We start from the raw sequence: 14,090 nt of genomic DNA on the forward strand, positions 1-14,090 counted from the left end.
CCAGATATTCGGGAGAGTCCTGAAATTATTGTCTAAGAAAACCAAATGGTATTTCCGGACGAATACCAGAACGATTCACGGTAGAGTCCCAAGAAAACGTACATTAGCATCCTTGAATGATATCTGGATGATATGGTTTTCCGGATGAAACTCAGAAGCTTTACGGAAGAGCAGGAATAATTCCCGAAAAAATATATAGGAAGAATCTTTCAAAGATATTAGAGATGGAAGGCTCCATCCAAAAGATTTCCAGAAGAAATCCAAAAATATTCCAGGCGGATTTCCGAAAGAATCCTAGGGAGATATTCTATAGAATTAACACGTGGAGATCTCTTGAAAAACTCAGGAGGGATGCCCAGAAGCATCGTAGAAGTAATTCCGGAAAAACTTATGAATCAATCTTCGAACTAAATGTAGTAGAAAGTGTTCAGAGGATCCTCAGAAAGATTTCCGAAAGAATCCCATAAGGTTTTCCGAATGACTCATCCAAAGATATCCAAGAATTACAACAGGATTTTCGAAAGAGTCCCAGAAGTATTATAAGGACATTGGCGAAAAATTACATGGGCATTGTAAAAGAATTCCATAAGGATTTTCGAAAATATCTATCGTAACCGCGAAAAGGAAGAGGACCTTAACTCACAACACGACTGTTGTTCTTAGTCAGTTCGATAAACTGACTCCAGCTTTCTTCCAATGATCACTCGAATTCTGAGTTTTCGGTTATCTCATTGTTGTCATTTCATTTACACATTCTCTCTCTTGCTCTATTTCTACTGGAAGAATGACAGTTGACTTCTTCCATTCGAATAGTCTACAAACATTCAAATATCTCTCTTCTGAAACTCAACAAAATCGTTGTGATGATCTTCGAAACGCAGCCAAATTAGTTATTATTGATTAGGGCTTAATCTGCAGATGATTATTATTCCAACATTAAAACGTATCAATGTTTTCTCCCAAATATCATTACTCATTTATGCTTTCTGACTACATTTCACTACAGTATCCTCGAAAGATATCCGAAAGTATTCCAAAAGGATTTCCGAAAACGTCTCAGATGATTATCGTTAGAATCCAGATTAACTCTCGTAAGAATCTAAGGAGTATTATCGGATTAATCTAAGATTTTTTTAAGGAAAAATCTCAGCGCTCGGAGGAATTACAGAAGAATTTCTATTTTCTACGGCTCTAGGAAATCTTTGGAATAATCATTTTAAGATATCCGGTAGAATTGCATTAGGATTTTCTGTAGAAACTTCCGTAATATGTCCGAAAAACAAATTCTAATGTTTTGATTTCCAGGATTTTGAAAGGAATCCCGAGGAGATACTCGAAAAAATTACAGAGGGATTTCTACAAGAATCCCAAAAATATATTCAGAAGAATCACAGAGGGATATCTAGAAGATTCCTAGAAGTAAGGATTCTTTATTTTTTTAAGAATTTCAGAGCGGTATTTTCAAGAGTACTGGGGTTTCCAGAAAAACTTGGAGAGATTTCAGAAATAATCCCTTGATTTCCAGAACAATCCCTAAGGTGTCTAGGTGAAATACAAGAGAAATTTAAGGAAGAATCCCAGGGGAGTTTTCCAAAAAGTTTCTAGAGCAATTTCCTTAAGAATAGTTCTAATAATATGCATAACAATATTATGATTCAAATCAATTTATTGTGTAGCATAGGATTTCACTGTAGCGGCAACTCGTAACATCAATACTGCATTATATCTTCAGGTGAATTTGGATTATATAGTACCAAAATAAACCATTAAAATTAAAAAAATAATAATTATAAAAATTAGTATGTATGGAACATTTATTAAAATAAGACTCCTCCAAATAGGGATGATTCGGCTGATTCCGACGATTCATTTGAGGAGAACTTTGATTCATTAATAATAATATAATATTTTCTTCGCGGTAAATTGAATTGAAAATAGTTTTTAGTAATTGAAATGAAAATAGTTTTCTGTAATCAAATACTTGTTGTTATTCGATTTTTCCAATAAAAATTCTATTGCCGAATATGAACTAACAACTATGTAGCATATGATATTTTTTGTACCGCACATTATCATGTACTAATTAGAATTTCAAATCATTTTGATTAAATTAGTTTTATTGTCTACTCTTGGACACGGCAACATGTTGCCAAATAAGTGGAGCTGTTTTTATAATAAAAGCAGAATAGCAATAATAATAATAATAAGCGGTCATTTCAAATTGAGTGTCCGTCTAGTTCCGTGCGCTCTCTGCTGAGCCGTCAAAACATACTTTTGTGCGCCTTCTCTCTTTCGCTTTCATTCACAAACTCAACAACACAGCACGATCCACCTCGGGATGGCCCAGGGGAAGTGCTTCGCCTAAAGAGAATTTATAGCAGACAAAAAGTAGATTTTGTGTGGAAACTGACAGGAAAATGAATGACAAGTTCATCTACTTCTCCTGGCCTATGGACCGATGCACGAGTTCACTAATTTGACGTTTGAGCGGTGCCGAATTCACTTGTTTCACAGGCTACGTAAATAACACGGCACCGCTCAAACGTGAAATAGTGCACTCATGTATTGGTGAGCTGTCTGGCTGTTGCAGATGAACACTTATCGTGTAGCGCGACATCATCATAGTCACCAAGATTGCAACTCACCAGAAAACGATTAACACAGCCCTATTGTAACAATAACGAACAAAAGCCAGGGTGAATATCTGAATTTACAACTTCCTTACAGAAAAGCTGTCATTAAACGCAAAAATGGTATAAACGACGTTTCTCCGGAATACGTGCTTTCTTCCAAGGGTGGAAGGGATAAAGTTGATAATTGTATCGAAATGAGCAATCAGTTACATGCTTTAGACAAATTTTTCGAACACCAAATCGAAGCAGTCTCTATCCCAGGCTCTTTAATTCAAGTGAGGATACAAAGAATGCCACCTATCGTGCTCACTTGTTCCGAATTTACGGGATTTAGGCAGGAGAACGTTTGTTCAAAGTCGTCTTGAAAGGTCTCTTAAGTGACTATAAGTCACCTGAAGAGATCAGAAATGGAATAAATGATTTACTTAGATTTTCCCCAGTCCAAATAATCATTTTGAAAAAGACAACCCAATCTGGCTTCGGAAAGGGCTTTCTCTTATATATTACTTAGTCCACTTTAACAAAAGTGTGTAAATGATATTGAAACTTCATAAAAAGCAAGATTTATTTTTGATGTTCGTGTGAAATACGAACAATATCAGCAACCTGGAGTGAATCTTCAGAACCCCACTCAGTGCCGTCGGTGCCAAAAGTGGGGTCATGCAACAAAACATTAAATTGACGCTTATATTAATCTGTTCGGTAATCCAATCCGCATGGTTATTAAATTAATTAACTCCTTACGCGTGGTAAAGATGGACAAATTTTTCATAATTTCACCCATAATTTTTCCATCTTTACCACGCGTAATGAGTTAATTAACAAAACATTGCCGCATGGATGCTAAATGCATGATTTGCGGAGGTTCTTCTTACGACAAGGACGTCTGTCCAGTGATGATACCACAACATTTGTATGCTCGAATTGCGGGGGCATCAAATATCTAACTTTTGGGCTTGCCCTTCGCGTAGGCGAGTCGTCGAGGCTTGTGCCAGGTAGATGAACAATAATGTCCGTTACGATAACGGTCGTTTCCGGAATTTGCCTGGTAGAGTATCAAACAATGCTAATTTTTCAGTTAACGATCGCTTGATCAAGAATCATACCGCTCAGGAAGATAATAATCATGCTCATTCACAAATTAATTTTAATCCGTTCGAATCTTTTAATTTTGAATGTATCTACCCAAGAAAAATCCTTTGCCGATATCGTAGAAGGTAATTTGAGCTCCACCTCTATTCATACTCTTGAGTAACCATTCTAATTGTTTCAAATCAAATGAAAAAAAAAACCCTGCCGCCACAGGAAACTTCTACTCCGCCTCTTCGTCTACCGAGAATTTTTAACGAAAAATCATCAGATAATGTACCCACTTCAAGTGATATGTCTGCCTCTGATTTTAATTTTCTAACTGAACAATTGAATCTAATGATTGACGCAATGTTCAAAGCAACCACTTTGACTGAAGCAGTCCAAGTTGGTGTAAAATAACGCGCATATAGCAGTTATTACTGTAACATATTTAAAACCTGGATCCAAAATTAAAAAAGATCCTAACTTTTTTGTTTATCGTAATGATCGACTTGATGGGGCATGTGAAGGAGTTGCAATCATCATTCATAGGCATATAAAACATTAACTGTTTTCGTCATTTGAAACTAAAGTTTTTGAAATATTAGGTCTTTTAGTTGAAACACAACTTGGTAAATATACATTCATAGCTGCCTATTTGCCTTTTCAATACTCTGGACAGCAAGTTAATTTGCTTCAAACTGACTTGCGAAAATTAACTCGCAATCCGTCAAATTTTATTGTCATTGGTGACATTAATGCCAAACATCGGTCATGGAATAATTCTCAAAGTAATTCCAACGGCAGAATTTCATTTGATAAGTGCTCTTCAGGATATTTCTCAATTCGATACCCTGATAGCCCTACATGTTTTTCCTCTTCAAGAAATCCATCTACGATTGATTTGGTCTTAATCGACTCTGGTCATATTTATAGTCAACTAGTGGCCCCGGCAAACTTCGTCTTGCCATCAAGTAGGCTGTTATAAAACGTCATGTTCATCCCCCATACAAATTGACAGATTTGTTTTCTCCAGTTTTTCCAACTAATCCGGAGACTTTTCAACACTTTTTTCTCATACGAACACGTCGGAGCCCTATATGAATACAACAGTGAAAGAATCGTGCAGATCCGTTGACCCATTTGAATTTCATTTCGTGACATACAAACACCATTCCATTTTATTTATATAGATTAGTTACTCATGCTGATTTTGATTCTGATCATGTCCCTGTTGCGTTTCAAATATCCCATGAAGCGATTCTCAATCCTATCAGCTCCACTTTCAATTATTTTCGAGCCGCTTGATATTGACAATGCTCTTGAAACTTTAACAAATTCCATTGTTGAAGTCAGGAGCATTGAAATTCCAAAATGTTAAGTAAAATTTGAATCCATAATTATAGACGATGATCTCAAACTCTTGATCCATCTCAAAAACGTGGGGAGAAGGCAATTTCAACCCACTCGCGATCTTGCTATGAAAATTATATGGCAGGATTTCTGCCCATAACTGCATATTTGTAACATTCGACAAAAGTAGGCATTGAGTAAATGGGATACCAAGTTTGCATTTTACTGCAGTATGGGAGGAAACTAAAATTTCAAAAAATCATTAAGAATTCAAAAGAGCTTATTTGAGGCTGAAATTGTGTACAACTCATATCGCATATTGGGTGAATAGTCAGAAAATAATTCTGATACAAATTTCGTTGCTACTACATTATGAGGCTCATGTATAATCTCAATGTGACTGTTATGCGGTTACAATTGCCAATGTGACAAAAAAACTTGGTATTTTTTTCGAATTTTCTAGAACAATCTTCCAGATTTTAGTTAGTTGATCGAAAGTATTTATCATTTGATGACTCTCCATGGTATTAACTCCAATTTGTCAAAAATGTCGAATGTGACTGTTATGCAGTTATGGGCAGAATTTGCAGAAAGAAATCAAGAAACGTTTTTCACAATTAAGAAACAAAAATTTGAAAATAAGATTTCACAATTGGACCCTGGCTCTAAGCCGTTTTGGAAATTTCTAAAATTTTGAAAAAACTTCAGATGCCAATACCGGCAGGTGAAAGAGGAAAACAAATTATTACTAACTAATTGCGAAAAAAGCTCAAAAACTTGCTACGCAGTTTGGAAGCACGCACAATTTTAATTTAGGACTTACTAATCCTATTGAAAATCAAGTTACTCAGGAGTTCGAAAATATTCTCAATCAAGAGAACGTTTTCGAAAATGCCTGGGAGACTGATTTGGAAGAAGTGAGAATCATTATGAAAAAAATTAAAAATATGAAACCTCCTGGCGATGATGGAATTTTCTACATCCTCATCAAGAAACTTTCAGAAAGTGGCTTATTATTCTTAATTGATATATTTAACAAATGTTTTCAATTAGCATATTTTCCTGACAAATGGAAAAATGCTAAGGTTGTACCAATTTTAAAATCAGACAAAAATCCTGCAGAAACTTCTAGCTATCGTCCAATCAGATTGCTTGCCTCCATCAGTAAACTTTTTGGAACGGTTATTTTGAACAGAATGATGGCCCACATCAACGAAAATTCAATTTTTGCCAATGAACAGTTCTGATTCCGTCATGGACATTCGATCACTCATAAAATTTTACGTGTAACAAATTTGATCCGTTCCAACAACTCTGAAGGCTATTCTACTGGTCTTGCTTTTCTAAACAAAGAAAAAGCATTCGACAGTGTTTGGCATAAAGGTTTGATCGTCAAATTAAAAAACCTTAATTTTCCATCATACATTGTTAGAATAATTCAAAGTTATCTGTCAAATCGTAAACTTCAGGTTAATTATCAGAACCCCAGGTCTGAAAGACTTCCTGTAAGAGCTGGTGTTCCTCAGGTCAGTATTTTGGGACCAATATTATACAATATTTTCACATCTGACTTACCTGAGTTAACTCAGGGATGTCAAAAAACTTTGTTTGCGGATGACACAGGCCTCTCCGTCAAAGGACGAAGTCTGTGTGTCATCTGTAGTGGATTGCCAAAAAAAAGTTTTGATATTTTTTCTTCATACTTGCAAAAATGGAAGATTTCTCCTAATGCTTCCAAAACTCAACTAATAATATTTCCACATAAACCAAAAGCTTCAATTATACTTGTCGTCACGTTGAGATTAATTCTCATTCTAGATAGAAATTTAACTTCCGAAAATCATATTGAGGGCATTCAAGCCAAATGTGACAACTGTATAAAATGTCTCCCCTTATTAATAGAAAATCAAAACTTTGTCATAAGAATAAGATTTTGATCTTTAAACAAATTTTGAGGCCTCCCGTGCTGTATGCTGTACTAATATAAACTAGCAGTTGTAATACCAGGAATAAAGCTCTTCTATAAAGTAAGAATTTTAAACACGTTGAAGCATGAAACATTGGAAAAAATGTAAATAAAACTATTAAGAATTTTAGACAAAAATCGTTGCAATCTTCTATTGGCATGATACATGCTCTATATATTTAGGTTAAGTAAATTGAGAACTAAACTTGAGCTAGAGTCCAAATTTTGAGAACGAATCTTTTCTCCACTGTTTACAGATATGCTTATTTTTAGTTTAAATTGTATTTTGTATTAAGGTGAAACAGTTTGGAATCAACTTCTAAGATTGCACTAAAACTTCAAAGGCACAAATCTCGCGAAGAAAGCATCCAACAACAGTGCACTTTTTATTTTGGCTTTGTGCACTAGCAAAAAGCTTAAAATAAGAAGATCAGAAACGTTTGTCAACTATTCCTCCAGTTTTGTGCCTTTGAAAACGTTAGTAGGGGCACAAGGCGGCCATTGTGCCGGCCATCTTTGGATGCCGAGATGTTTCACCTTAATGTCCAGAGAGACAAACTCCCCCTCTGTCAGCACCACAAGCAAAGCTTACGTCAGCACTAATTTGCCAATCCACCCGAGATTAACTTCATTACAACAGCAACCAACCGACCCACCAAGGCAACTTCAGCAGAAAATCATTGCGCGACTCTCGCTCTGTTCATTCAACAAGCGACGACCCAAACTCCAACCCAAAGCCGCTTCGAACGCCAAATAGAAAACTATTTTTCTCCCCACCACTGACACTATCATTGACCGCCTGGAAGTAGGCAACGAACAAGACCAGACAAACATTCTGTGCCGTCTGTCCTGTGAGTTTCACAAACCAGCATCTCCTAGTGTGTGGAATCTCACAGAACAGTCAGTGTCTCACGTCTCACCGGGTCCATTTCCTGGTGAGTAGTATTGGTGCCAACAGAATTTGCGCATGTCCTAGCCGACACTATTTCACGTGACACATTCTCCGAGACGCATGAGCGTTGCAAGAAGAATTCCATAAGGAGTCTACGGGCTTCCTCAATAATTTCCGATTTAACTGGGAATTCTTACAGAAATTTCTCTTATTTTTAGATTTTCCTGCAAATCCTTTGCGTTTTTCAAAATTTTATAAAATTTCATAAAATTTCAATGTATCCATTACTTTTTTAATTAAATACATACATTTAGATGATTTACTAATCTGCCCATAAAAGCATAACTGTCCCATATTGATTTTCGAACCAACACCTTTTTTCATCGCAACATTCATGTTTTAATATACACTTCATTACGCATATGAAAATTTATACACTTTGTTTGAAAATGTTAAGTAAAAATATGGAGTTGGTGCAGCCCATATTGAAAAATAAAGGCATAACAGTCTCTATATGAATTTTGGAGCTCAATAGCAATTACAAAACTGGAGTTATGTTCAAGTTTATATTTTTTACTGATCAATATTAATAAAATGAGTATTCTGTGGGGTGGATCTAAAAGAATATGACATTCAAAAATTTACTAGAAAATTATAAACATTTGTATGAGAATGCAAACTTCAAACTTTGAGCGCTATTTTCTCAATACCTACTAATTCTATATGGGACAGTTATGCCTTTATGAGCAGTAATAATCTTAAAATTGTTCCAAACCATAATAATTATCATGATCACTAAACTAGAAGTTGTCATTTGAAAGTTATTCCAAGTAAAATGCAACAAATATTAATTTGATCATAAAATAGGCAATTTTTTTTAGTTATTCGCAACTGATTCGAAAGTATTGACCATATTTCTCTCTACTATTTTTTTTTTATTTTGTTTTTGGAGAATCGCGAATAACTATAGGAAAATGCCTATTTTTCAAAAATTTTTACCCCATTTATTTTATTTTAAATCCACCGAGAAATTCTAATAAAGGATTAATTAAAATTTCAAGTTTTGTATGATAAATTTTTTATATTCTATTGAAAATAACAACGTTGGCCAGATCAACTAGTAAATAACAAAATTGAAATAAATTATCTACATTTGAAGCAAATCAGTTGATTTTCAATTTTTTCGGCCCCACCCCTTACTACGCTCATTTTGAGACGTACACTTCTTTCTTTCCTATTTTTCTCTCGAGGTTTCCCATCCCACACTGACTGTCTCGGATCGGATGCACTTTGCTGATGACACTTTTCCAACGTCAGCTTACTGGCCACCGCTCCGGAGTTGCACAAAAAACGTGAGGATGAGGAAACCGAGCGAGCCGACGTCGTCGTTTCACTCTTGGCCACAGCAGGAGACAACAGCAGCAGGAGGATTTCCCGTGGTGCGAACGCACGGACAGTTTATAATCTGTTGCTCTGGATTGGCAAAGTAATCCCCTTTCCCTTTCCTGTTCCGGTTCGGGAAAGCCGCCACCCCATCGCAATCGGAAGCAGTCGGCGTGGTTTGGTCTGGTCTGGTCTATCGGTCGATGGCAGCACCAGCAGCGGTCAGTCGTCATCGTCATTTACTGTGGCGGCCGGTTCGGTATCGGAATTCATTAATTTTCACCGCACACTTGCCGTTTGGAAGCCAACGTAAATCCGATACCGATTGGGAGAGGGATGCGGAGTTGATGCGCGATGATGATGCAATTGGGATACGCGTTTTATCTATAATATCGTTTGTCATAAATATGAACTAATAAAGAGTTCGCTCAAGGAGATAATTCAAACCAATTTCTAGTAAAGTTAGAAATCAAATATTTTGCTATTGCGTTCTTTGAAATGAAATAACTTCAAAAAATTATGAAATATTTCGAGTACATTTCCCACCAGATCATTTTTGTTTGTCTGCCGAAGCCACAATTGATTACAAAGTAATCTTCTTATTCTTCTTCTTGGCATGACGTCCCCACCGGGACAGAGCCTGCTTCTCAGCTTAGCGCTCTTCTGAACACTTTAACAGTTATTAACTGAGAGCTTTCTTTGCCAAAGTTGCCATATTCGCATTCGTATATCGTGGGGCAAGTACGATGATACTCTACGCCCAAGGGAAGACAAGGAAATTTCCATTACGAAAAGATCCTGGACCGACCGGGAATCGAATCCACACACCTTCAGCATGACTTTGCTTTGTTGCCGCGGACTCTAACCACTTGGCTTACCCTTTGCCAAAAATTTGGAAAACCTCTAGAAACCGATTCCTGGCAAACGAGAAATACAATTGTGATTTCCCGAAAATTCCTCGGGAAATTCAGAATAAAAATGCTTTTGGGATAGTGATTCTCGGTCTTGCGCATCTACGCTGCGTATCGGATAACTCATCTACGCTTGAAGCAGTTTTATTTCACTTCATTTCCATTTCTTTAGAGGCATACTTGTAAGATGTCTGTGAAAATTTTGGCATGGAGCTAAGCTGGGGGTATTAATTAGAGTATTCGTGGAAGAACTGTATAAAATCCTTAGATATCTTTTCAATAACTAGACTAAAATTAACGGTGAATAGGGAATTTACCAATTTAATTTTAAAACTTTTTCAATCTTGAATCTTCTAACGCGACGGAAATCCTGGCTATGCCTATTGTGTAGCCAGCAGGAGTATTTAATCCTCTCTTCACCATGGTAGCACGGCAGATGATTCTCCGATTTTCGACGAACACTTGCTCAACCAAATTGGTACGATAAGCTTAATCAAGATTGGAATGAAATTATAACGCTTATTTGTCTCATCAAACATAGAAATAAGTGACCTTTTGGTCAGAATTTCGAACTAACTATTAAAAAAAACAACAATAAAACAAATAATTTTGATGAATAATATATCTAACTTGCATCAACTTTTGTTTAAGCAATTTTTTTAGTAACGCCATTTTTACAGTTAAATTGTTGAATAGAACTGTCGGGTTGAGGCCCAAACGGAATGATAGCGGAATGGCAACAGAAAGCGACGGTATCTGTGTCTTTTTATAAATGTTAAATGTGATTCTTACAGTAGTAATTTCAATCAATCCTCTAAATTGTCGAGGAATCTCTATCGTATCTTTACGCAAGCAAGGGTATGTTGATTGTAATTCATGTCTATATTTTAGGTATACCATGTAGGGGAAGGCGGGGTAAGACCGCCCGCCTAAGCAATTTAATTCAAATGTAAAAATCAAGAATCAATAAATTATTTTTCTGCTTGGCATGTCGTTTTTTGAAGCCTTATGTATGATCAAAAAATATCACAGGTGTTGTATTTGTAAAAATTTATTTATTTCTTGAAGCTTGAAAAAGTGATGTCTTATCACGATTATTTTTAGCGACGGGGTAAAACCGCCCACCCACGGGGTAAAAACAACCACCACGATTTTCGTACACAATTTTGCAAAAAAATATATCAGTTCGCTGTGATTCTAAAAAGTATAATGTTTCATGAATATTGAATCATTTTTAGGGTTAATGAATTCAAAAAACTTAGATATATATTTATCATATCCTTAAAACACCCATATTCTGAAAAAAATATGCGGATTTGGCTTGAATTTTTTACAAAATTGATTTAATTTTACTGGAATAGTAATGTACAACGTAGCTACAATTTTAAAAATAATTTAGACATTTGATTTGGTATAAATTATCAATTACCCCATCAACAGTGGTCGGTTTTACCCCACTTACGCAAATTTCAGAACTATGGCTTTATTTCAAAGCTAAATATTTACGATTCAATTTTCACTTCACTGATGCACATTTCACATTGTTGTTCAAGCATGGATGGGTAATTTGTAATGTTTTTACAAAAAAATCCTTTCCGAAATCCTTAAGTGAGTATCTGTTAAATTTAGATCAAATTCAATATCGACAAGCAGAAACTTTATTTTTGATATTTGTTATGGAAAATTTCATAAAAATATCATCCTAAAATTGCTTGATAAACTTTCAAGAAAACCGCTATTTTTATGCCAAACTGAAGGTGGTCCGTCTTATCCCGGCGGGCGCTCTTACCCCGTCTTCCCCTATTGATTGACTCTCTAGCATGATGAGAGAACAATAAATTTTGTTATCCTTTTTTGACATGGAAACATAAAATTTGTGTGAATCGTTGACTAAGCATTGCATTTTAACAACAGAAATGAGAATTCGTGGCATCTTAAGGTTTATTATAATTAGCAGTTTCAATGACAATCAGTTTTCAAATGTGGCTTTTCATCTAATAGCGCCCCACTTTTATCAAACTTTATTATGCCAATGGTTCGGTATCCCAACTGACAACTAGCAACGCTAAGCTCACTCACACTATTTTACGGATGCGGTGGACAACTCGATCCATCTCTATTAAACTCGCATTTGCAACTGATTCGAAGCCCATTTTCACCCGTTTTTCATTCCATTCCGTTTGCCGATTGCTCGATCCAGCTGCAGTTTCGGGGCCGTTCATAAACCACACGGAGTTGTCCAACCTGTTACCTCTTCTCCAATCTCATCGTTCAATTTGGAAATTGTTTCCATGAAATGTATCCTCCTTCTCAAAACAAATGACCACGTGGTTTATGGACTGCCCCCCCACCGGGAGCCTCGTGAACTCCAGCTGTCAGTGGGTTAAATCGTCGTACTCAGGAATCCAGCAGCCGACATAGACAGCCAAAGCTCTAATCCCGTTCCATTTTTTTCCATTTCCAGGGAATCTATCACCGGTTGGGAGAAGTTTTCGCCCGACTCAACCAGTGGTCGGAGGCAGAGCGTTTCCAGCGGGCAGCTTTGGAGGCTCAACCGGACCACATAGCGGCGCACATATCCTACGGTTCGATGCTGGCGAGGAATGTAAGTGTTTCAAAGGTGCTTCTTTTACCGTTATTATAAAAATATATATGTTCTACAAAACTTTTAACGCCAGTTTATTTATATAGTTGTTATACAACTATGAAGTGAATTAAAAAAAAAAACATTAGATGGGATTTTCGGTTACGGCCTTTCAAACCTACCCTAACCTAACTTAACAGTCAGAATTGTTAATTTTTTAGTTAATAAATGTTGTACAGTGAAACCTTCATGAGTCGATATTGAAGGGATCATCGACTCATGGAAATATCGAGTCATGGAACAGCAATCCTTTGGAAAGCTATTTCAAGGGACCATCATAATAACCATTAAATTTTGTTTCTAGTATGGTTCCATGAGTCGATATCGAGTCATGGAACATCGACTCATGGAGGTTCAACTGTATGTGAAAACCGCTCGAAACAAACAAACTGGGGTTATAAGTTTTGATAACTATTTTTTTTTTGTAATACCGATAAACGAAACACCGTGATGCTTTGTCGATGTGCGGTGCGTTTTATCAATCAATCGTGACCATGCCTAACTTTTTTCCACTTGCGTTTTTCTCTGTATCTCTTTTTTCCTGTATTGTATTGCTGCGGACGTTTTGGATCCTCTTAATTCAGAGCAGCCGAACTTCGGAAGCTGAGCAGTGGTTTAAGCGGGCCCTAAGGTTAGCGCCTGCCGATGCCAGTGTACATCATCACTATGGTAAGGATTGGGGGTTTTTGGTGGAAATGTATTAGAATTTGAGAGTTTTGTTTTGTTTGGTTTAGATTGTTGCAACAGAAATTTTCGTCAAGCAAGCAACTATTAGAAGCTGCATTTAGAAATGAAAAAATGAAATTTTTTGCAAGCAAATTTAGTGCAAAAGCTGATTTGCGCAATGTGCGATCTAAGGCCTAATTTTCTCTACGCGCTCTGTGTGCCGCATACTAAACTTTACTGCTGTGACGATTAGAACCAACTAGAGTGTCCATCCCGGGACAAAAAATTCCGGGATTTAAGAAATTTCGGGATTTCCCGTTTCCCGGGATATAAATCCTAACATCCCGGGAATTACGGGATTTCCCAAAATAAACGTAAAATTTGATGAAAACCATTAAATTTTAATGCAAAACAAGACATCATTGTTCAGACTTAAGCTTAACTTGATAAATTTGGGAAGCATCATATGAGAGAGATAATAAACAGGGCATTTTTTTGATGAAAAAAACAAAACTCCCAAATAAGTGAAATCTGTGTTCATACGTTCAGTTGTGCTTATTGCGTTTCTCTT

The 14,090-nt window shown here is 36.3% G+C and overlaps 1 protein-coding gene across 1 annotated transcript in view; it reads left to right on the top strand.

Moving 5' to 3' along the window:
* Positions 1 to 14,090, top strand: part of LOC5568626 (transmembrane and TPR repeat-containing protein CG4341) — a 157,498-nt gene that overhangs the window by 122,089 nt on the left and 21,319 nt on the right. The window contains exons 4-5 of the mRNA XM_021839645.1: positions 12,674 to 12,814; positions 13,438 to 13,522. Coding sequence (XP_021695337.1) covers positions 12,674 to 12,814; positions 13,438 to 13,522 — 226 coding nt within the window. The remainder of the gene's footprint in view (positions 1 to 12,673; positions 12,815 to 13,437; positions 13,523 to 14,090) is intronic.

Source organism: Aedes aegypti, chromosome 2 (assembly GCF_002204515.2).
Source record: "Aedes aegypti strain LVP_AGWG chromosome 2, AaegL5.0 Primary Assembly, whole genome shotgun sequence".
Lineage (NCBI taxonomy): Eukaryota > Metazoa > Arthropoda > Insecta > Diptera > Culicidae > Aedes > Aedes aegypti.